The sequence below is a fragment of the Pungitius pungitius genome, chromosome 10, assembly GCF_949316345.1.
Source record: "Pungitius pungitius chromosome 10, fPunPun2.1, whole genome shotgun sequence".
NCBI lineage: Eukaryota > Metazoa > Chordata > Actinopteri > Perciformes > Gasterosteidae > Pungitius > Pungitius pungitius.
In genome coordinates, this window is record NC_084909.1 from 3,538,036 (window position 1) to 3,562,252 (window position 24,217).

The following is a 24,217-nucleotide window of genomic DNA, read 5'->3' on the forward strand; positions in this document are numbered from 1 at the left end:
GATTAACATGATTATGATACATTATTGCATCATACATCAACATTCATCTGAAATGGTCCATTCTGCATAATCTGTATGTGCATTTAACGTTTTAAACGCATTTCTTGTGGCCTTTACAAATTGAAATTATTTACTAATTTTCCAATAATTTTTAATGTTATAAATATGTGACTTCACTGCAACATGTAGGGTATGTGCAACCACGTTGTGTAAAATAAACCCGTGACCTATGCACGGTTTAGCGTTGGGAGCAGAGGAGTCGCCCTCTGCTGGTTTAAACTGAGCGTTAGGGGGCGCTAACGAGTCCATTGAGACTAAAACCCGCGAAGAAGAAGAAGACGAGGCTTCCGGCCGGAGCCCTTAAATACAAAACGCGGCAAAATCGAAGTGAGTTTTATATGTGTAAACAAACGGCGGAGTCGTTTTTAGCATTTGTGTTTACGTTCTACTTTGTCCGTGTTTAGTTCAACTCTTTCCCGAAATGGACCCGACGGCCCGGTTTTTCGCGGCGCTCAGAAAGACGGCGGTGACCTTAGAGTCCGAAAGCGTGAAGCTCCGGCAGGCTTTTGACAACCGCAACAACGACGAAGACGGCGGTGTGTTAAGCGTCAACGACACCGAAGAACCGGGGACCTGCCGTTGAGCTCTCGGTGACCACGTATGAATCACTTCGCTGATTTAACCAATTAATCGTCTTTGGTTTCAGACGCCGAAGCGCGAGCCCTCCGCGCGTGCCACGGAGTGAACTGTGACGTCAGGGAGCTGAAGGTACGCCGCGATCAGACGGTGACGCGATGTTTGCGCCTCTTGGTGGCAACAAACGTATCGAAATGATGCAAAATGGTTTACTACAAGAACTTATTGATTACAAAACGTTTTTACTTAATGTAAGTGTGCTTATTCATATAAGAGACAAAAAGCACTCACTGTACAACCTATATTAACACTTAATTTCTTATACATGACGTTAAAGCTTAAATCTGTTGGCTTGTTAACATGTTAAAAGAAGACTAATGATGGACTCTGGTTTCCGGCCTGACGCAGGAGCAGATCCGGGGTCAGATTGTTCAGCAGAGAGCCCAGGACACCGAGCTGGACAGCTTCATTAAAGCCGCTCGAGTGATGGAGCAGAGGCTTACCAACGACGTCCAGGCGCTGAAGGGACATTGGGAGAAGTACGGCTACCAAGCTCCTCAAGACTCTCAAAGGCAGACAGGTAAGCAATGACTGTAGCTGCTATTGGTCAGAGTTCTTTATGGAGATGTCTGCTGTTTAGTGACCTCTGATGTGTTTTCATTGCGACTTCTCCTCCCTCCCACATGCAGAGACCGAAGATGAAGCAGCGGCTGAAATGGAGACTGAAGCCACAAACGAGGGCGTAAACCAGGAAGAGGACAAAGGCAGTCGCTCCTCCTGCTTGACGCCCGGACCCTCTTCCCTCGCCGACCCGCTGCGAACCCCTCAGCTCTCCGATTTCGGCCTCTCCGAGGGGGAGATTAAGAGAGCTCTGGCCGGGGTGGAGTGGTGCGCCGAGGCCCCCGTCATGCCCGAGCTGAGCCTCCCTCACGCCTCGCTCAGAGCGCCGCTGCCCATGACCCCCAAACGCACCCTGAGGATGGACGACGACGAGCTGCAGACGCCTCAGATGTCTGACTTCGGCCTTTCCGAGCACACCATGTGTCTGAACAACGACTTCACCATGGACCTGTTTCGGAAGAACGTTGAAAAGCTCCAAAGGTAGAGCATAATGAGCTGTGTATAATATATTGCATGAATATGTGATCTCTAATGGCGGCGCTGCTGGCGGTTCTGTTATTACGGTTTCATGAGGGTCCACTTCTTTAACAGACCACATCTAGAGATGCCGGTACCACCGGTGAGCACTCTGATGGAGGGTCTGCACGCTAAAGGTGGGTTGTGTTTTAATTCTAATCTTAATCCTCCATCTTTGATCTCATTCACTTTTTTTTATTACACCAGCTTTGTTATTTCATTTGTTCCCTAACAACTCGTTATCTTTCATCATATCAATACTAGTGATAGATATAAAAACAAAGTCATGGTACCAGCGCAATACTTTGTAATTACCGTATTTTCGCGACTATAAGGCGCACTTAAAATCCTTTTTTTTCTAAAAAAAACGGCGCGTGCGCCTTGTAATCCGGAGCGCCGTATATATGGCTCAATTGGTTGATCCATACTGGTTAACGAGGATCCATTGGAGGGAAAGTCTGGTGCCAGCAGCCGCGGTAATTCCAGCTCCAACAGCGTATTGTAACGGACTGTGTTTTCATGTTCTGGAGCGGCGTTGCATTTTACAGAGTTTTGGGATGGTCAGTGAAGGGCGCACAATGTGACGTCACTCATCTTAGTGCCACCTATGGGGACGCGGGAATTGTTGTTGTTTTGGAGAGCGATGGTGTGTTTTTGTTCGGCGTAGGCTACGGCCGACAGTAGCCTGTTTCTCCACAATAAAACCAGAAGATAAGCACATTGTCCAGAGACAATTAGCGAGAGTCGCTACAGTACATTAAAGCTCGTAGTTGGATGTCGGGATCGCGCTGACGGTCCGCCGCGAGGCGCCACCGTCTGTTCCAGCGCTGCCTCTCGGTGCAAGATGCACCAAAGCATTTGCCAAGAATGTTTTCATTAACCAAGAACGAAAGTTGGAGGTTCAGAGATATTGTTAATATCCACATTACCGTTTGAACAACGTTACCATGGGAGTGAAGAGTTTTCAGAACGCTTAATAACGTTTGATTTAGCACAGCCCGATCTAGTGGATGCATAACGCAGCCCCAGTCAAACGTTTCACTGCAGTTACTTCTATGCGCCTTGTGATCCGGTGCGCTCTATATATGAAAATAGTTCTAAAATTGGCGATTTATTGAAGGTGCGCCTTGTAATTCAGTGCACCGTATAGTCGCGAAAATACGGTACTAAAAAGCAGCAAACGACCCCCGGGTTCTACAAAACGCTAAAATCATGAAACTTCATACTGTGAAAAATGAACCCAACCAATGAAATAAAATGTTTTATTTTCCTCTTGTTCTTTGTGCCTCCAGTGCAGGACTTAGTGTCTCCGGAGCCGCCTGCGTTTCTCACCCCGGGGTTCAAGAGAAAGACCAACCTGACCCCCGCCCAGAGGGAGGGCGACCCGGAGTTCCCCGGTCGCCACGGAAACCTTCCCGCCACCCCTGAGGTGCCTTTGTTTGAGGCCCCGTACATGAACCGAATGGCCACCTCCAGAAAGGTAGACCAGTTTAAAGTGTGGTGGGGGGGGCGGGGCATTTAATTGATGATGCACAGAAACCTTTAGCTCCTAATCTGTGTTTTTCGGGTCCACAGAACGCTCCTCAGCCGGAGCCCGACGGCGGCCCTCCGTCGCCTCGTAGCAAGCGGCGCTGGGAGTACAACGTGCCGGACCCCGCTGAGGACGATCCAATGCCGGCGATGCCGAACCTGGAGTCCGCTTTGGGGAACTCGTTACAAACTGTGAGAGTAAAGCATCTTTTAATAAAACAATTTGACCTCCAAATAGATCTCTGGGTTAACATCATTCATATGGGGGCGGGGGGGCTACAAGGCCTGGGGCACAGTTTAAGTTTTTTATGCAAAGTCATAATAAAGATTTTTTTTTTAAAGTTTTTATGGCTAACAACAAAGACAAAACAAACCACAAAATCATTATTAAAAGCATGCTGTGCCTCGTGGATACTTTTCTCCTCACTCCGTGATGACAGAAGTTTTTCATTAATGTTTTGCATGTTAAATCTCCAGAGAAGTACCAAAATGCAGAAAAAGACTTTGGAGTCCGCCGCGGAGCCGGAGGGAGCCGTGCAGGAGTTCAGCCTGGGGACTCCTCGCCTCAGGGTGGACTACCAGGAGCCCAGCACCCCGGAGATGCCCGACCTCAGCTCTGTCACTCAGGATATCTGTAAAGTGAGCCCACCTCTAATCTTTTATCTCATCACTTTACACTCGGCGGTTTGAAGAAACTGCAGTTGTGATTTGTCTTTTTTGTTCTGAAGCTTCTGACCCAGGCCCAGCTGAAAAAGCCCTGCATGGCGGTGGTGAACCCAAACGTCAGGCCGAAAAATGACCAAATCGGGTAAAATAACTCAACAACACACAAGATGAACATTAAATGTAGCATTATTGTGTACGTTTATATATTTTGGAGATTCAGAGTTTTCCTTGTCTGTCCTTTTCCTATTGATAATAATTTCCTTCCATCGTTGGTGCTTTTCCGGCCGTCCGCTCCTGTACTTATTAAATCATGATTTTTTTTTTTTTTTTTGCCAGAGCTGCGAGGTTGTCTGAGGTGTCGGAGAGAGAGTTCCAGAGTCTTCCGAAGTACCTGAAGCAAATGACTCTGCACAACCTCAACCAGGCGCTCCTCAACCTCAACAAGTTCACAGAAGAAGGTCGGTGTCCACCGGTCAAAGCTAATACTTTAAAATAAGACTGCACCTCAGCACGAATCAGACAGATGCATCACAATCACATTTGGGGTTTCCATAATTGTTATTTATTAACTATATAATTATCATTCCATAATTATAAAAAAAAAAAAAAAAACTCTTCTGCAGGGGAACAGACAGAGTTTCGGCTGGAGGACCTGAAGAGGATTTGCGGCACCGGAACCAAGACCACTGCATACATCCTGTGCCTGACGGAGCTGAGGAGGCTGCAGCACACGGGTGGAGAGAGGAGGACCTCCGTGTACAAGCTGTGCTGAAGCCCTTTAGGGCACAGCTGATTGTACATTGTTTTGATGCACTGCGCTGGTCTGTACATGATTGTTAATAAATATATGGGATATGCAAATGTTTGTAATAAAGTTTAACTGTAGGTAAAAGATGCCATTGCGTTAATAATTAGAAGATAAAATTGCTTTCAACTTTCACATGAATTCAGAACTTCACTGTAGTGATATTTATATTACACTGCTGTAAGTACTTGATATAAAGACCTCATGTTGACAAAAAATGGTCCAAATCAATTACGAAAAATACACCTGTTACTGTTTTATATACTGCTTGTAATAAATCAAGTCTTGTTTACTTGATACAAATCATTTAGTATTGATTATCTTGTATGTAGTTTCTTATAAAATTCCCATGTAAAACTGAGGTAATTGAGTAACTAGTTACATTTGAAGTTCAGGCATAGAAAAATTAGAATATTTTAAACAATATTTGGGCAATACATTTTATTTAAAATGACCAATTCCACATCTTTGTACGTACGTAACGAGATTAAATCATTTTCACTACATTTAGTTGACATCAACCGTTTTAACTTAAATGTACAAGTATAACATACGCTTGACATTTTTGTTGTAAATTGTGTTTTTTTAGCCTTGAGTACGTGTAGCATTTCGATGACGTCATCCGATGGCGAACCAATCAGAATCGCAAATGCGTAAAACGCGCTGATGACGGCGCCGGCCGCCATTTTGGGAGTCAAAAAAAAAAAAGACAAACAACGCGGGGGCGCGCACGTCCACGCTGCCGCTCGCTGGCCTTTTTATTTATGTTTTTCAACTATGGTTCACACGTGCGTCGTGGCCGGCTGCAGGAACCGCAGGACGCCCGGAACCTCGCTGTCGTTCTACCGGTTCCCCCGAGACCCCGAGAGGAAGCGGCGCTGGATCGCCGCCGTGAACCGACGCGGCTGGGAACCGAACGACGGCAGCCGGCTGTGCAGCACGCACTTCATCTCCGGTACGAGGCGGGACGCTGGATCCCTCATTATCCCTACATGGCTCTTTGCTTTCAAGTTCAATCAATTGGTCACATTTACGTTCTCGGATGCCACAAAAACCTGTTTTTATTATTAAATGAATACAAAATAATCAGCCACCATCTATTCTAAATTAGCCCCCTTTCCTCAGCTCGATCTCCAACTCCTATCGTTTTATTCCTTTTACGCCCCCCCCCAACTCACCTGAGGGACCTCTGCACCTGTTCCCTCTTCCCGAGGCAGGAGGAAAGGAGCTCTGCAAAGCACAATAAATGATCTCAACAAAGCAGCCGGGTCCTAAGCGCCTTGCGTCTTCTCTTTGTCCCCACGCAGGTAAACAGGTGAAGAACCCGCGTTCTCCGGACTACGTCCCGTCCGTGTTCTCGCCGCCGGCCAACCTGGAGGTCCCAGACAAGCAGGAGGCTCGCGTGGAGGCGGCCAACGCCTTGCTGTCCCTGCAGGGCCAGGGCCGGTCCGCGGCGGGGGAGCAGGTCCAGGGGGGGAGTCCAGAGGAGAAGGCTGCCGCTGAGGAGAGTGGGTCCTCCTCCTCCTCCTCCACCAGCAGCGACGAAGACTACAACGAATCCATGAGCGACAGCAAGAGGGGAAAGTTTTCCCAGACGTCCGACGCGGCGGTTCAGCTGGACGACGTCCTCCAGGCCCTGAGGAAGGAGAACCAGACCCTCAGGGAGTCTGTGGACAGGATGTCCCTCTCGGAGAACTCCTTGAGGAACGACGCGGAGAAGGTGAAGTTCTACACCGGCCTGCCAAACTTCTTCGTCCTGGAGACGGTCATGTGGCTGCTCGCGCCTCACATGGACGGGATGAAGGCCGCCAAGCTCTCCAAGTTCCAGCAGCTGCTGCTGACGCTGATGCGCCTGCGCCTGGACCTGCGCAACCGTGACCTGGCCTACCGCTTCGGCGTGAAGGTCGGCACGGTGGCCAGGACGGTGCACCACATGGTCACCATCATGTCCTCCAGCCTGGTGCCCACCGCCGTCTTCTGGCCCTCCAGGGCCGAGCTCCGCAAGAACCTGCCGGCGGCCCTGCGCGCCTCCCACCCGGACTGCGCCGTCATCGTGGACTGTTTCAAGGTGCCCTTCGAGGAGCCGGTCTCCCGGGGCAACCAGGGGCAGCATCGCCAGCGGGTGGACCCAGGCTCTCCGGGCGGGGGCGCGGGCCCCAACGCGTTAAAGTACCTGATCGGCGTGGCGCCCCAGGGCGTCGTCACCTTTGTGTCCCGCGGCGTGCTGGGAAACGTCAGCGACAAATCCCTGGCGGAGGGCTGCGGCTTCCTGTGCAAGCTCCTCCCCGGGGACGTGGTGCTGGCCAGCCGCGACCTCGACATCGACGACGCCGTGGCCGCCAGGGGGGCCCGCTTTAGAGCGGCCGCCGCCCCCTCGGAGGCGGCCGGCGTGCGGAGGCACGTGGAGAGGGTGATCTCCGTGGTGAAGCAGCGGTACGCCATGCTCACGGGCCCCGTGGAGAGCCCCTTCACCGCCGTCTGCGAGCGCACCTCCAACCTCTCCACCTTCGATAGGGTGGTGCAGGTGGCCTGTGCCTTAAACAACCTGTGCATCTCTGCTGCTCCGCTGGAGTGAGCGCCGCCGAGCGCCTTCCTGCTGCTCGCACCAGTTCCCTTTACCGCTTTGGACCTTGTGACCTTTAACCCTCCCCCCCTTATCTGGATGGGTCCTCAAACCACTCTGCTAAGATGCAACAACTTATGCATTTTTGTAATTTTGACATTTAAGCTGTGAGGAAACACAGACTCTACTTTAAATTGTTCCCGATTGCCCGTTTTGTAAATATGTTTGTAAGCTGCAGTTTGGTTTTAAACCTTCGAGACAAATGGATTGTACGATCAATGATGTCAGTATTTACCATAAACTCTTGTTCCCTTTAGTTTTATTCCAGTTAAGTGTTTTTTTTTCCCCTTAAATTGGCTTTTGCACACAAAGCTCATGTTCCCGGTACGAGGCGTTGGGGTTTGTCAGATTGAATCTACAGAGAACGCCTCGGTGCATCTTGGGAAATATCTGCACATGAGCCGGCTGGTAGAGACGCGTCCGTTGTTGTGCTGCATAGCCGGTGCCTTAGTTTTGTAAAGCTGGTTCTGATGTTATAATCGTGTGGTGTGGTGTGGTTGCTAAGCCGAGTGTCCTCGTGTCCTCTCACAGTTCACGAGGTTCTATGTGGGTCCTACGGAGGCTCATTCACGCTGATGTGACCAAAGAAGAATGATTATTCTTTCTCATTGTGAACTCATTGTTTTAATCAAGATATTATCCTATTATTTTGAAATATGAAATTATTATTGCGAGATATGGAATCGTTATTTTTATATCCAGAGATTAATTATATATCAAGACATTAACTTGTAATGAGATATCTAGTTATATTAAGATGAGTTATCAAGATATCTTGTTATTTTAAAATATTTTATCTTTATAATGACCTACAAGTTCCTCTTCAGTCACATTGGCACTAATGGGCTTCCGTAGACGAAATATCACCCTGTCAATCAGTAAAGCGCCTCATCAACTCCAAACAATGTCAAATAAATACCCAGGTAGGAGGTACTGTAGATGTTTTGAAGGTTTAGCTTTAGATCTAGCATCAAAGAAATGAACCATTGTGGTTCGGTTCTGGTGCTTCCCAAAGCCCAAAGCGGGCCTTTCTCATGTGCTCGTCACCCTGTTTTTGCTTCTATCTTAGTCTTTCATGCATCTATTTTAAAGTCTTTGCTCTCTGATTTCTGTAGAGTTCATGTTGGTCTAACAGACGCATTTCTTATTAGAAATCAGTCTCCGGGACTCCAGGACTAGTTTTATTTGAGATGATTCTCCTACAAAGAGGCCATTTCTGTTAACTCCCACTTCAAAACCCAGTTAATGTTAATCTTGCACTTTACATTGTCATCCTGTTTGTGTTTGTTAACCTTCAAAGCGTATCATTTAGTTTTTCATCCTCATTTGTCCCCTTTGAGAACTTCAATTAAAACCAATTTAAAAATGTTTTTTTATAGATGTTCTTTGGCTTCAGTGGATTTGTTCTATATTTTTTACATTAAATCGCAACCTTAATATTAGTGCTGCAGTAATAGACAAGTTAGTTGCAATAGTCAAATAGACGATCTTTGTCACAATGCATTTTGTTACACCTCCATTTATAAACCTAAAATAAATAAACTATATCAGCAGCTGCTTACTTAGAAGAGCGACTCATTAAGAGCCAACAGACTTGATTTTTGGCTTTATGCATTTATATTCCATTATATATATATATATATATATGTATATTAAATTATTATTATTATTAGCATCCGCAAATTCCTAGCGCGCGCCTCGCTTCCTCCAATAGACGATCTTCCTTTTCCCGGGCCGCTGACGTGTGTTGCCCCGTCACGTGACCCCTCCCAGGAATGCGAACAATGCAGCGGAGTGTCCAACTTCGTGCTGCTGCTTCTTCTTCTTCTGCTGCTGCTGCCGCCCGGAGTCCGAGGGGAGAAAATGGAGGCTCGTTTCTTCTCGCTTAAACACTTTCTCCGTCTTCCTCGCGCCTCGCGGGCTTTTCCCGCCGACACGACGACGCCATCCAAATAAAAAAAACAACTTTTCTTTTTTTAAACCGGAATTCTCGCTGCTTCATGGTAAGTTTTTTGGGGGGGGGGGTGTTGAGGGGAGTGGTGGTCTGAACTTTATTTCCACGACTTGTTGCTGAGGAGAAGGAGTCCCGACACGTTGTGTTAACGGGGTTTCTTCACGGTTAACGGGACCCGGGGGCTCCGGTGTGGGTGTGAGGAATGTTCCGCTGCTGCAGAGACATTTTGGGGAGAAAAAAACACCCCCCCCCGCCCCCACCTCACCGCCTCCTCTCTCAGGGGGGGGGGGGGGGTTACTACCGCTTTCACGTAAAACCACACCGACACCATTTTGTAACGGTTAAAGAAAAGAACATTCTGTGTCACGGCCGTTGAAAAAAAGATAAACACGTTCGGAACGACAGTGACCCGCGGGTCGCCGTGTCGGTGCAGGAGCCCCTTTAACGGGCCGGGGGCCACATGTTGAACACCGGGCTTTTAGACACTTTGAAACAGCACGACGCTATCGGGATTATTGTCGCATGTTGTGCTTATTCTCATGTTGTAACGTACATGGTTATAACGCCCTGCCCGAGTGACCAATGCTGGTGGTTTTAGACAATAAAACAGACGTGAACTATGTTGTGTTTCCACACACAACAGATCGGGCCAAAAGGTGTGTAAGTACCAGGATGTGTGTACTTTTAAAGGTTGTACTGTTGTCTCTTGGAGCCCTGCATACACGGGCGCTAATGCACCCATGTGTTCCATTCCGGTGTACTACTACTACTACTACTACTACTAAACACCTCACTGACTCTAACGTAGTTTGTTTTAATAGTTAGGAAGTCACCTGACTTCATGAACTCAGGGCCATGTTATTATTTATATGAACTAACAGTAAGATTATACAGATGTGGGCAGATGTTGGGTCACCTTTGGACTGTGTGATTTATCTGAGGTCACCTGTTGATTTAATCTGGGATGTTGTGATTGCTCTAGTTTACTGGAAATATAAATTTATACATATATATAACTATATATATATATCACATTGATGTCACGGGTTTGTCTAATTCTTTTAACCTGCTGTGAGTTTAAATAATTAGTCCGTTGAGTCCTGAGCAGAAACATTATTGATTTTTATACACTAGTAGATTTGAACGTCTTTCTTTCATGATGGATGATTTGTTAATTCATGAGCACATCTCTGGGAAACATAAGAGATTCAAGGTGGTGTCCCATAACAAAATAAACAAAGACCCCGAGACATCTGTTTTGAAGCTTTACAATCTTCTAATCAACAATTCAGCAACGAGATACAGACCGAGCATTGGTTTTGATTATTTCAGCTTTTCAGGATCTGTTGATAAAATAAACAGGTCTGGTTCTTTTCTGGGTTTCTTTGGGCCTGGTGTCATTTCTTGTCCCCTGGTGGCCGTGGGAGGAACTGCTCGCTGCGCTCCTTCACGCCAAAGAGCTCCTCTTTCAACCTTCTAATGTTTTGAGTAATCTAGATAGTACGTATTCTGCACATCCAGTGTTTCCCAGGTTGTGATCGGTTAAACCTCACAAATTCATCAAATATCTTTACAGAATGGTTGAGTTGAACTTCTAGAGGAGGAGGGGAGGGGGTCAGAAGATAGTGTGGAGTGGTGTTTTTTTGAAAGGTCTGACACCCTCCTCCCCCGCTTGATGTCCAGACATGCATCATCCACATGTTTGTTTTTGGGGTGTATTTTGGTCGGGGCCGTCCCGTGGTGCTCGTAGTCACTGGTGGAATGGAATGCTCCCCGGTCGCCCAAGCATCACAGGAATGGAAGCCAGAGATGATGGGGCAACGTTTACGCCCCCTCCCCCCACCGATAAGTTAAAAAAAGGTTTTATCTGTACAAACAGTGGGGGCTCTGTGCTTCTTGGAAACAGGCCTGAGGGATGAAGTCTGCCGAGGGGGTGGGGGGGGTCTTGGCCATGATCCTGGTAATGATAATAACTCTTTACTGCATGGTCTATTTAAATAAATGCAAGATCACATAGAATAATGAAATTGTTGTTTATTGTTAATTAACTTAACTTGAGGTATTTTCCCCTCACTTAAATGTTAACGCCCAGCAATTTATAGTTTATCCAACTTAGTTTATCATAGTGTTTTGATTAATGTCCGATTAGCATATTTCGATAAACATCTGAGATTCAGCTGTGAATTAGAAGACGTTTAGAACCAAAACCACTTGAAAAAACAATCGCATCCAGCAGAATTCTGGTCATTGACCCAAAAACAGAAGTGAAGGGATCACAGTTATCTTTTACTGCTTCAATCTTTAAATGTTCCCGTGGACTTCGCTTGCTATTTGCAATACATTGAAATTTGGGATTTCTGGTACCCCCCAAAATGAACTCCTCCCACTCCTTGCCGTGGCAACATGAAATGCTTGACCCTGATTGGCCGGCAGCATTCCGTTGAAGCGGTGGATCGTTTTTTTCCCAGCAGACAAGAAAAACGCCTTCGGCGCCAGCAATTATTTTAATGTGTGCAGATAATTGTGGCTCAAAACATCTTGTGAATTTCTGCTGAATACAAACTGATCAAATAAAAGTTGATCGCTTAACAAAATGGTTGGAATAGCAGACAAATACTTTAACGCCTCTGGGGGATAGTTTCTGGCAGTAGATCCCGGGCTTCAGAGGGCAAGGCCAGCGTAGAAACCTGGATTCTCCCGTTTCCTGTTTCCATTTTTCTAATGCAAATTTAAAAAAAATACTCAAAGGAAAATGGTAGCTGTGTGGCTCATGATGGGAGCGTCTACAGAAGCGGATTGTGCAATCGCTGCCATGGCTTTGAGTCCGGCTTCAGTGTTTTTACTGCGTGATGTTTTGTCACGTTCTGTATGCGTGTGCTAAAAATCATGCTCATATTTTGGCGTAAAAATTAAGGAAAAATTTGAATAGAAGTTGTATTTTTCATAGTACACATTTTATTTACCATGAGTGGAACTAGAGAGAAGCGGAACATGTGTTTGGTGCAGTCGTTACAATATTGACATAAATCACAAAATGCACCAGTTTCCTTCTCTAATATCATTTATTAGATTAGAACTCACAGAAGATCACAAGATAACTTTGGTCCAAATTTAAATAATCCACATATTGGTAGTTTGTCTATTCTTAAGGAATACCAACATATTTAGTTTTCTTTTTCATCACACTATGGAACTTGCTTTTTTAACCTTCTGTGATGCATCAAAGTGAATCTATAACTGTTTTAATACCTCCCTCCTCAGGCGACCAGCAGCGTTGTGGTTTGGCTGCGCGGCGTCCTCGCCACCGGCTGCATTTCCTGGAACAAGCTGGAACCCCGAGCCCCGAGGACCCCCGCCACGGAGAGCCTGTAGCAGCCCGCCTTCTTCCAGCTCGCCATCCTCATCATCACAACCAGAGACACGGAGGAGCGACCTCCCGCTTCATTCTTTGGTGTCAACCATCTCGAGAAGGACATTTTGGGGTCATTTCCTGAGCGTTTTCCCTCCCCCCCCCCACCCCCCTAGAGTAGCCCCGAGGCCATGAGGCCCAAGACGTTCCCTGCGGCGCCGTACATGGGCAACACGCGCCAAAGGCTGCAGGAGATCAAGGAGGGTCTGAAGCAGCCGGCCAAGCTGGTGAGCCAGGCACTGCAAGGCGCCGGCTCTCGGGCCGCCGCCGCCGCCAGAGGCGCCGACTGCAAGAGCGGGAAGGACGCCGCCAGCCGCCAGCAGCAGATCCGCCCCCCCCAGCTCCGCCCCCCGCAGAAGTTCAACGACTACCAGAATGCACTGCTGGAGATCCGCAAGTCCCTCAAGCCCTACGAGGTCAACCGGCAGATGCTGCAGGATCTGGTCAACGCCGGCTGTGACCAGGTGTGTGTGTGTGTATTTGGGATTTTCATCAGTATATATATACATATATACCGATACACTGTATATGTATATATATACATATACAGTGTATCGGTTCCATGAATGTTTCTCCACAGTTTCACTGAGACATTGAGGACGTATCGGAGGTGTTTTTGTAACTTATCCCCTCCACTCAGGGATTATTTTCATGAGAAGCAGAGAAAGTTCTGCACGCTGTCACTTTCAATAACAGAAAAGTGAGCGCCGCCGTGGTTACGTAAGGCCTGAAATGTTGAAATATCAGGTTGATTTGACGACTGGACTGTTGTGGCGTTCTCTTCCTCTTCCCTCTGCCCGAGGAATGCGAGGAGGGAGGAGAGAGTCCTGAGGAAGTGAGAGCCTCCTCTCCTCTCAGACAGAAGGTCTTTATTCTATTAGTCAGAAGGCTTCGTAGTGGAGCTGAAGATTAAAGGTCGCATTTTAAATGAGGGATTTTTCTAATAAATGATCCCAATTTGAAGCTTAGTTTTGGAGAGCTTTTAATTGTTGGTGACGTCTGAGGTGTTGAAGGACCTTCAGACGAATGGAACTCTGACGATAATTTACACATTCTGGCTTTAATTAATTGAATATTGAATGCCAAAAGAAACGCCTGTTTCCTCGTCGCCGATGGCGACCGGTCAAGAGCGGGCGGAGTTGAACCAAACGGGAAGTGAACATTCAATAGCAGCAGGGTGGAACAGTTCCTCATCCTCTTGTCCGTCTGACTCAGTTAGTCTGGTGCAATTTACTTTTCTTTAAATACAAATCCAATGATTCAATATTTAACGTGGCACAGAGTCTGTTTACAACTTTACTTACAGAGCCTCGCTCATACAATCCTGCAGAGCAAGATTCAATATTATATTTAATATCCATAATTAAATCCCCCTAAATGACAGCGGGGGACTCGGAGGCCTTCTACTGTACATACAGGAACCCGATCCACGCTAAGCGTTGCCGTAGCAACGAGGAAGCATCGCGTGCGTCATGGTTTGAGCGTGTGATTGATATCTATCCCCCCGACATGTGTCTATCCCCGTGAAGACGGAACACTTGGACATTTCGTCTGTTGAGGAGCAGGTTTCAGGCATCCGCCCCTCTGCTCGTCCTCCACGTGGCTTAGATTTTCTTGCCTTTTTTTCTGGGCTTTTCAGTCAAAGTGACATCGAATACTTCCCCTAATGAAAAACAAAAGGCTGTTTGTGCTCGTTATGCCGGAGCAGCTTGTGGGTCGACCTTTGCAGGCCGGTGATTATGCGTCTGGGACAAGTCGGGCGGCTTGCGGCCCGCGGCCGTTGTGACGAGGACACAAATGGCTTCTGGGTATTTTAGACGCACACAGAAAGACAATGATGGGAGAAAACTATCCAGAATGCAAATAGCCTGAATTCCTGCTTCCTGGGCTGAAGGAATATGAGTGAGAAACATCTGTCGCCATGGCGGCCGGGGTCACCAGGCCCGCCTCCACCAACACACACACACACACAGACACACACATACACACGAGAGGAAGCGTGGGACAAAAAAGCAGTGCTACTGTGTTTTAATGGTTCAATATTTGTCTGTTTTAATATAACTATTCTATATTCAGAGCTGTTTTTCCCCTCAAAATGGATTTATTTGTTTTTCAAAGCTGCAGATAAAGATCAGACCACAACAATGGTTCTCAAACCTTTCCTGTCACGACCTGCTTTGGATGAACAAAAATGTTCATGACCCACACAATTTAATTTTTATTGAAATCAAAATTTGTTAATCTCTCTTTAAAGTAAACCAGATTTGTCCATTAGATAAAAACAAATAGAATATACAGGGCGTCTCTGCTTGCTGCACAGGAATGCAACACACACACACACACATACACACAGGAAACTGAGTTTAAACTGTGTGTGTGTGTGTGCATGCACACGCAGTGGGAGGGGTTGAAAGCAGCAGGCATGTGCATTTACACCTATGTGGACGCTCTGTGATGGACACACACACACTCTCTTGTGTTCCAGAGGGCGTAGAAAGCATGATGTCGTGGTGGCATTTCCTGGTTTAGAGCGCCGACTGTGACTGCGTCTCAAACCGTTCTCACCAATAAAGCTAATATTGTTCACATTTAGCACATCATGTGACTAGAATGTTGATTTATTTATATATATATATATATATTATTACTTTTTTCCACATCGGGGGATCAGACCCACAGTTGCTTCCGTCTTTCGAGCTCTGGTGAAGGAACACAAGGACCGAAGGGAGCGATCGGTGTATGATAAAAGAAACGTCTCCTTCGTGGCATTCCGTCTCCAGCGTGAATTACCCAGCAGCCCGATGAATAGAAAATACCAAAGTGGTGAACCAACATTTTTCACATGGGTGACCTACATAGCTGTGGGCTCTCGGCCCACCTGTTGGAGCCCGGGGGGGGGGGGGGGGCATGTGTGTGATTGAGGGGGGAGCAGAATGATGAGTTGTTAAATGGCTTTTCAGATGAAGAATCAAGAGGATTCAGAGATCTTAAAGGGAACCTGTGGAGGCTGTTTTTTTTGGGAGGGGGTTTGAGTTTGGGTTTGTTTAAATACATTTTATGTGAAAGCAGAAATGCACCAGACCTCATTGATAAAATCAAAACCTCCCAGAACTCAGGAGAAACTGTGATTTCGGTGTTTAGAGGAGATCCACCAAAGTCATTCAAAAACTTAAACTGGCCAAGTTCTTGGATTTAATTGAGTCAGTCTGGCGGTCGCCTCTGAAGAGATGAATCTCTTTAATGAATACAGGTGCCACGGTGATATCGTACCAGTAACTACCCTGACCTCTCTGCTCTCTGTTGGTGCTTCACAGGAGATGGCTGTGCGTGCGCTGAAGCAGACAGGAAGCAGGAACATCGAAGCGGCCTTGGACTACATCAGTAAGATGGGTTACCTCGACCCGCGCAACGAGCTCATCGTCCGCGTCATCAAGCAGACGTCCCCGGGTACTGGAAGCTCTTCCTCTTCATGTGCTTATTGGTTACACGTCGCAACAGGACATGTTTTATGTTCTTTGTAACAGAGATTTATCAATACAGAAAGAGGCAGATCAATATTATAAAGAAGACACAATTAATGTACGACTATGCAGGATTGATTGATTTAATAACAAAAACTAGGAATATAAAACGTCTTTTAAACGTCCATTTCTTTTTTTTTTAGGAACGGCCGCCATGCCGAACCCGATGGACCACCGGCCCCCGTTAGAGGCTCCGGGCGAGGTGGGCGTGATGCCTCAGTACCACCAGATGGGGGCTCCCATGTACGAGGGGGGCGGTGGGTACGGTCCAGAGGGCGAGCTGCCCAGACCTTACATGAGCGCCCCCGTCATGAAATACATGATGCCCCCGTCCGGTTCACCTCAGGGCCCCGCCATGGGAAACCCGATGGGTCGCCCCCCCAGCATGGGCTCCTACCCTCCGGGGATGGCCACCCAGAGCAACCCGGCCGGCCCCATGTACGGGCCGGGGGCCCAGCAGAAGGGCTACGCCGGCGGCATGGAGCAGCACGGCCCCATGATGAGCTACACCGTCCCTGGCCAGCCGCTGCAGCTCCAGCCTCAGCCACAGGGGGGCCCCGTCCCCGGCCCCCACTACGACTACGGCCACGCCCGGCCGCACATGATGGAGCCGGCGGGCTACGGAGTCAAGAGGACCGCCTCCTTCCAGAACAAGATGGCGCCGTCTATGGTCCAGAGCGTTCCTGCAGGTGGGGGTTACCCGGCCAACCTGTACCTGCCTCCCCATTCCCACCCGCGCCAGGCCAGCCCCACCTCCCACCAGGTCCACATTATGTCCCGCGGCGCGGCGGCCATGGGCCCTGACTTCGCCGACATGCCGCAGGGCCTGATGACGCCCTCCAGGGCCAGCCTGAACCTGGACCTGTACGAGCACCACTGGGCGGGGCCTCCGGGCGCCGAAGGTGCGCCGCAGGCCAGGCCGCCCCAGGGCCCCTTCCGGGGGGAAGTGCGTGTTCCCAGCAGAACCAACTCCTTCAACAGTCGCTCCGTGGGGCCCGGCGGCGTTCGGCCCGCAATGACCGCGCCGCCCGCGGTCGGCAAGCAAGACCCCTCCCCGGGCCAACCCAACACCATCACGGCGGTGACGTCCCCCCCCATCCAGCAGCCGGTGAAGAGCATCCGTGTGATGAGGCCGGAGCCCAAGACGGCCGTGGGACCTTGCCACCCCAGCTGGATGACGGCGCAGGACTCGGCGGCGCCTCTGACCTACATGCCGGAGGAGACCTACGCCCAGGAGCCCGCCCAGGAGCCCCGCTGCCCGCCCCCGCCCTACCCCAAGAACCTGCTCATGGAGGAAGGGGCCGCGGCCATGTGCGCAGCCCAAGACCTCGGCGCGTCTTCCAGGAGCAGCCCGGGGAGCGCGAAGGCGGAGGAGAGCCAGCAGGTGAAGGAGAAGACGAAGGCGGGCAAAGGAGAGAAGGCGGTGAAGGACAAGAAGCAGATCCAGACGTCGCCGGTTCCCGTGAGGAAGAACGGTCGCGACGAGGAGAAGAGAGAGTCGCGCATCAAGACCTACTCGCCCTTCGCCTTCAAGTTCTACATGGAGCAGCACATCGAGAATGTGATGAAGACCCACCAGCAGAAACTGAACCGCAGGCTGCAGCTGGAGCAGGAGATGTCCAAGGTGAGATGATGAGATGTGATGTTTGAGTCTGGATTGAAGCTCTGCGGTGTGCATATAGGTCAGACATCTTTTCATCAGTAAAACAAATAGAGCTGTTGCTTCGCTTCGCAGCTACGTTATAAGTCTTCGACAATCATCACAACTCTCAGGCGCCCCGTGTGGCGTCAAGCTGCTGGAAGGAAACAAACATTTGTAAATGTTAACTTGCTGTTGCTCTGAAGGTGCTGGTTGTAATTTAACTTGTTTTGCTATAACAAACTAGGTAGAACATCAATCCCCTGGCAGTGTAGGATAGCTCTGGCTTCATGTGGTTTGGTTCAATCAGTGCTCAGTCACCCAGTTCTCTCTTCTGAGTCTGCCTGAGCCATGACTTTGACTTCGGACCTTTTTGACCTGCTTCAAAAAACGAACTGCAAAAGTCAGGAGGTTCAGCTCACGATAACGTTCTCATGCCACATACACGCGTGTCCTTCACAGGCCGGCCTGTCCGAAGCCGAGCAGAAGCAGATGAGGAAGATGCTGAACCAGAAGGAGTCCAATTACAACCGGCTACGCCGGGCCAAGATGGACAAGTCCATGTTTGTCAAAATTAAGACGCTGGGCATCGGGGCCTTCGGCGAGGTGTGCCTCACACGCAAAGTGGACACGGGCGCGCTCTACGCCATGAAAACGCTGCGCAAGAAAGACGTCCTCAACCGCAACCAGGTGAGTTTGTACCAGTTACCTAGAGACCTCCGGCCCATTTCAGCAAGTTTGATGCGAGAGGGTTAACGTTTTCACGGTCCGATACCCACCTCGTACGGAAAATGTACATTTCACCATCAACTAGCATGTCAGAGATTACGTGTGATACAAGTGTGCTGCGCTCGGTGCAGGTGGCCCACGTGAAAGCGGAGCGCGACATCCTGGCGGAGGCGGACAACGAGTGGGTGGTGCGCCTCTACTACTCCTTCCAGGACCGCGACAGCCTCTACTTCGTCATGGACTACATCCCCGGGGGCGACATGATGAGCCTGCTCATCCGGATGGGCGTCTTCCCCGAGCACCTGGCGCGCTTCTACGTGGCGGAGCTGACGCTCGCCATCGAGAGCGTCCACAAGATGGGCTTCATCCACCGAGACATCAAGCCCGACAACATCCTCATCGACCTGGATGGGCACATCAAGCTGACGGACTTCGGCCTGTGCACGGGCTTCCGCTGGACGCACAACTCCAAGTACTACCAGAAAGGTGAGGGACGCAGCTTGATAAGAGATTATGGAGAAGTAAGACTTAAAGGGAAAAGTCATGAATGACTTTCAATGAAAATGATTAGTGCTCTGCTAGGTTTTAGACTATTGGATATTATTTGTTACAATGGGAGTTCATGCCGGCTAACCAGACGAGTTTTTAAACGGCATCGCCCCCTCTTCTGCGTGCAGGGAGCCACGTCAGACAGGACAGCATGGAGCCCAGCGACTTCTGGGACGACGTGTCCAACTGTCGCTGCGGCGACCGGCTGACGACGATGGAGCAGAGCGCCAACCGGCAGCACCAGCGCTGCCTGGCCCACTCTCTGGTGGGGACGCCCAACTACATCGCGCCGGAGGTGCTGCTGCGCAAAGGTGAGGCGGCGTCTATTCCACCATCCCGTGGCAGTGCCCATGCAGGCCACTAGGGGGCTGTGAAAGGAAGAAACTGTGAAAGTGTGGTAGATTTTACACTTTTTATCTCCACCTGTGAGTTCAATAATACTTGGATTCATTTTTAGTTGTAACTGTAGTAGATATTTCATATGTATTTAATATAAAATATAAGTAAAGTAGTAAATGTGGCCCAGTCATCATATTATCCCCTTATTATATTTTAGATGAGTGCGTTAATGTGTAGTAAATGTGTGTGTGGTGTATTTGTGCTGCAGGTTACACCCAGCTGTGTGACTGGTGGAGCGTGGGAGTGATCCTCTTTGAGATGCTGGTGGGACAGCCACCCTTCCTGGCCTCCACGCCCACCGAGACTCAGATCAAGGTCAGTGACAGAGACAAGTACCCCTGCTTTTGATTTACAGATGAAGTGACTAAATTAAAACGGGCCCGGTGTCGCGGCAGGCCACGCCTCTTTTGGGGCAGCTCCACGATGCGAGGAGACACTTCTGGTCTGGTTTCGGGGACCTTTTTAGCTCTTATTTCAGAGTAGGAACCCGCTCAGCTGGACAGGAACCATGAGTGAAGTGTTCAGTGATTAGTCCGATGATCCAATGCAACACCAGCAGACGGCATTTAAAAAAAACTCAGACTAAGTAGCAAAACTGCCACTAATGCTAACATTAGCATACAAAGGCTAACCCAATAACAGTATTAAGCTGACCCGGTAGCACTCCCACGGAGCATAAAAGGCTCAACAGGTTCTTAGAAAAGAGACTTGTTGTACTTGTGTTTTTAGGATGTTTGTGGTTTCTTACAAAAGAAGAGCTGAGAAAGCAAAGAGTTTGGTCGTAAAACGCCTTCAGACGGAATCTCCTGTAGAGATGAACTTTGACCTGCAGCTGTGATGACCTCACGCGTTCTGTGTCTGCAGGTCATCAACTGGGAGAGCACGCTGCAGGTGCCCGCCCAGGTGAAGCTGAGCCCGGAGGCCGTCGACATCATCGGCCGCCTCTGCTGCTCGGCGGAGGATCGCCTGGGCGCCAACGGCGCCGGCGAGATCAAGGCCCACCCCTTCCTCGCCCAGATGGACTTCTCCAGCAACCCGCGGCAGCAGCCGGCGCCCTACCGGCCCAAGATCGCCCACCCGATGGACACGTCCAACTTCGACCCCGTGGAGGAGGAGGGCGGGCCCGGCGCGTGGAGCAACAGCGGCGACAGCACCCGGGCGCTGGACACGCTCTGCCTGCCGCACGGGAAGCACCCGGAGCACGCCTTCTACGAGTTCACCTTCCGCAGGTTCTTCGACGACAACGGTTGCCCCTTCCGCTACCCGAAGCCGCTGGAGGCAGGCGGGGGGGCGTCGCCGGACGAGGAGGAGGACGGCGGGCCAGACGAAGAGGAGGAGGAGGGGGAACGGGGGGAGGGGTGTGAGCCGGTGTACGTGTAGAGCCGCAGACTGAGCGGCGTGCTTCTATCACAGGTGTTAGTTGGGATGGATTAATGACCCCCCCTCTCCCCCCCCGCCCCTCCACCACCTTACCTTGTGGAATCTATAGCACCTCCACAAACCCCCCCTGAACCGGACCAAGAGAGGATGGAGCCGAGTGGAGCATGTTCCAGAGGGGAGGGGGCCAGATTTAGGATTCCCTCGTCCCATTCCTCCCGACCCCCGAGTCTTAAGCAGACGGAACGGCAGGAGGAGGAGCCTCTTCACAGCAAAGACACATTGCATGCACACACTCACTCACAGGGGGGGGGGGGGGGCAGCGTCCATATTTGTGGCTTCCTTTGTGGCGTAAGAGGTAACAATTAGCCGCATAAAAACCAAAGAGCAGCGAATGACTCTTTCATTTCCTCATTTTGTGCTTCGCTGTTACAAACTCGAGGTGAAGACATTAAAGTGTTACATGAAGGCACCATTAAAGACATCAGAATGTGCGTCAAAGAGGGAAAACAACAAGGAAAAGTCAAGAGAAGCAGCTGATTGCAAACAGTGAATGTTTGTAATAAAGATTCTGGTGTCAGTCGGGTAGAATCGTTCACTGAGCCCGACGTCAGCGACTCTCAAGACCCGCACGAACGATCCCATCGACGTTTACTTCTTCAGAACCCGTCGCTTTGTTTCTGAGAAGAGAACCCAGTGAAACATTATTTAAAAGAAGAGAAACCGGAGCCTGAACCCCGCCGGGTCGGCTGGTGCTGAGTTGGTTTCTGACCGTTAAGAATCAAAGCTCCAAGACACACACACACATACACACACACACACATACACACACACACACACGCAATCCACCAAGATGCACAGTTTTGCAGCTATTTTGCAAAGATGAGTTGTAACTGAAGCGGCCTCCTCCTTGTCTTCTGGAGTCATGAACAAAGTTCTTGTGATCTTATGATTATGTGCAATACAAAAAAACATAACATTATATCTAGTTTTCTAAACATTTAATATTGTTTTTTAAACGTTTTTTTCATACTGAAATATACAAATATATTGGTTCATTTATATATATTTCCTGTTTTTTTCTCTCCCAGTTACAACATGCTGCTTATTATTGTGGTTAATATTATTTACATTATTATTATTATGTTATCTGTTTTATTTCTCTGAGTGTGCGTGGCTTTTTGAAAGTTCTGTGGGTTTTCTAATTGAATGTTGGGAGTTTGAGTCGGTGATGATGAGGGTGATGATGATGAAGATGAGTGTTTGCAGAACACGGACGGTTGAGACTCTCTCCCACTCCCCCCGGACCGGGCTGGTCCCAGACCGAGGGGCTAAGGAGGAGGAGGAGGAAGAGGAGGAGGAGGAAGGTCGGCTTGAGAGCGAACAGCTTTCTCTATTTTACAAATGGTTCATTTGTTCATGTTTGGTACATTTTCTTTATTAATCCGAAATGACCCAAAGTGTGAGTGTCGCGTCACTTCCTGTCCCCGCAGAAGCTTCTGTGTTCATCGAGTACCTTCCTGCTTGTTGACAATCAATAACTCTGTCCAACTGATCCAACAGTATTCTGAGTTTTTTGAATGATATATATTTTTATTTTTTATTTTGCCTGACGATGTATTGAGTTGGTGTTTCTGTAAATGTGCCTCAGTGTCGCTGTCTCGTTTTCACCGTCGTCTTTGATCTGTTTTCATTGTTCCGGCTTTGTTCTTCTATCAGTTGCTCGTGATGTAGGAATTCAGTTCAATGATCAAGGCTTCGGTCACACAGGGGTTGATTATTTGTCGTGAAGATTTCATCAATTAGTCGTTCTAATCCTCATAAGCACCTTTTTTTTAATGTTTTATGGGACGATGTAGGATTTCGTCGTAGATCGCTATAAAAAAACAACACTATGAAAGAGTTAACACAATAAACTAGACCGAGATTATCGTGATCGAAAGAACCGACTTTTTGCATCAGTTCTTAAGAATGTTCACACAATAAACATGTTTAAGTATTTATGTAAGTTAAAGTGATTCCAATAAGTTAGACGGATCACATCGTGAATCAGAATCATTTTTCCAAAGAATCCTGACATGAAATGAGGAGAAAGCCGGCTGAACGCTGCATGGTTTTTATAAACAAACTAATAGAATGAACACAACGTATTTCAGGAAAAGTTTATGTTTCCCCCGTCGCTCAGTAGCGAACCTCAGGTCACGTTTCTGTTTTTAGTATTCAGGGCAGAGATTGAGGCGCACTGAGGTGAGGTCACGTTGGGTTGAAATCACAAGCTTTCAAGGAGAAAGAGAACGACAATCTACAACTGACTGGATTTCTGCTCCAGACTCACTTGTTTATCCTCTTTTTCCTTTTTGTATTTTTACTGCGAGGAGCTTCTCCTCGGTGTACGATACAATTCTGTTGCTATTGAATTTATATTTATACAGATATACATATTTTTTCTATCTTTATTTTCCCCACATGTGCTAGAAAAACAACCGTGTCCACGCAGTATTATAGATGGTGTCATGTGGACAGCTGTCTCTATTACATTTATGAATGAACTGAGAATTTGTGTAAAATGCTTTCACAGTCCTTGTGTGTGAAATGTATGTATAAATTAAATTAACCAACTTGGGCTGGTGCTTTTATTTCACCCCATCCACACATGTCTTATATTTGATCTTTATTTCTGTATTGTGACCAACACAATGTAAACACAAATAAATTAAAGGAATTAATGAATTAAACTAACAGACATATTGCTGTTGTTGATGGCAACATGAACTCAAAAATATTTTATTTTGAAACAAAGAGTTCCATTCACTATTTTCTACTTTTCTTACCTCCTTTGTATCAGAATCTTTGTAAAAGTGAAAGCAGCAGAAACGCAGCAGTTAGAGACGTACTTTTAATGTACTCAACATGCCTCCGTTTTATCAATTCAATCTAAAAAATCAACGTGCCTCCTTTTTATCAATTAAATCTAAAAAATCTTTCTCTGCAGAAACAGCTGTCGAGGTTTCAGTAAATATTTTTCAGTCAAATGCCTGCTTAATACACTTAATGGTGAAAGTATTTAACAAAGATATTGTTAATAAATGATAGTATACATTTAGATATGTATATAAAATATAAATAAAATAATCCATTATATAAAACAATTATATATATATATATATATATCTTAATAATAAAGAGGACAATATTTGTCTGATGTATTAATGAATGAAGTACAGTTAAAAAGGTACTTCAACA

General features: G+C 47.9%; 3 protein-coding genes across 3 annotated transcripts; all 3 read left to right on the forward strand.

Annotated features, from left to right (window-relative positions):
• Positions 1–320: 320 nt before the first annotated feature.
• Positions 321–4,904, forward strand: ska3 (spindle and kinetochore associated complex subunit 3). The gene is made up of 11 exons (XM_037487704.2): positions 321–596; positions 707–768; positions 1,045–1,216; positions 1,326–1,737; positions 1,849–1,910; positions 3,066–3,253; positions 3,349–3,495; positions 3,781–3,942; positions 4,032–4,111; positions 4,306–4,427; positions 4,593–4,904. The coding sequence occupies exons 1-11, from the start codon at positions 482–484 to the stop codon at positions 4,739–4,741; spliced, it is 1,671 nt and encodes a 556-aa protein (XP_037343601.2). The 5' UTR covers positions 321–481; the 3' UTR covers positions 4,742–4,904.
• A 586-nt stretch (positions 4,905–5,490) lies between these two features.
• On the forward strand, positions 5,491–7,411 carry LOC119229333 (uncharacterized). Its single transcript, XM_037489616.2, has 2 exons — positions 5,491–5,729; positions 6,082–7,411. The coding sequence occupies exons 1-2, from the start codon at positions 5,552–5,554 to the stop codon at positions 7,347–7,349; spliced, it is 1,446 nt and encodes a 481-aa protein (XP_037345513.2). The 5' UTR covers positions 5,491–5,551; the 3' UTR covers positions 7,350–7,411.
• A 1,790-nt stretch (positions 7,412–9,201) lies between these two features.
• Positions 9,202–23,597, forward strand: lats2 (large tumor suppressor kinase 2). The gene is made up of 9 exons (XM_037488904.2): positions 9,202–9,400; positions 12,613–13,224; positions 16,075–16,207; positions 16,425–17,905; positions 18,383–18,610; positions 18,781–19,135; positions 19,327–19,509; positions 19,806–19,912; positions 20,462–23,597. Exons 2-9 carry the CDS (start codon positions 12,892–12,894, stop codon positions 20,975–20,977), a joined length of 3,336 nt encoding a protein of 1,111 aa, XP_037344801.2. The 5' UTR covers positions 9,202–9,400; positions 12,613–12,891; the 3' UTR covers positions 20,978–23,597.
• Positions 23,598–24,217: the final 620 nt, after the last annotated feature.

Bases quoted from the DNA above. Each gene is read 5' to 3' on its own strand.
- lats2 (XM_037488904.2), top strand. From the start codon at position 12,892: ATGAGGCCCAAGACGTTCCCTGCGGCGCCGTACATGGGCAACACGCGC. The intron at 18,611-18,780 runs GTGAGTTTGTAC...CGCTCGGTGCAG, and splicing joins ACGTCCTCAACCGCAACCAG to GTGGCCCACGTGAAAGCGGA. The intron at 19,136-19,326 runs GTGAGGGACGCA...TTCTGCGTGCAG, and splicing joins CTCCAAGTACTACCAGAAAG to GGAGCCACGTCAGACAGGAC.
- LOC119229333 (XM_037489616.2), top strand. From the start codon at position 5,552: ATGGTTCACACGTGCGTCGTGGCCGGCTGCAGGAACCGCAGGACGCCC. The intron at 5,730-6,081 runs GTACGAGGCGGG...GTCCCCACGCAG, and splicing joins CAGCACGCACTTCATCTCCG to GTAAACAGGTGAAGAACCCG.
- ska3 (XM_037487704.2), top strand. From the start codon at position 482: ATGGACCCGACGGCCCGGTTTTTCGCGGCGCTCAGAAAGACGGCGGTG. The intron at 3,496-3,780 runs GTGAGAGTAAAG...TTAAATCTCCAG, and splicing joins TGGGGAACTCGTTACAAACT to AGAAGTACCAAAATGCAGAA. The intron at 4,112-4,305 runs GTAAAATAACTC...TTTTTTTGCCAG, and splicing joins CCGAAAAATGACCAAATCGG to AGCTGCGAGGTTGTCTGAGG.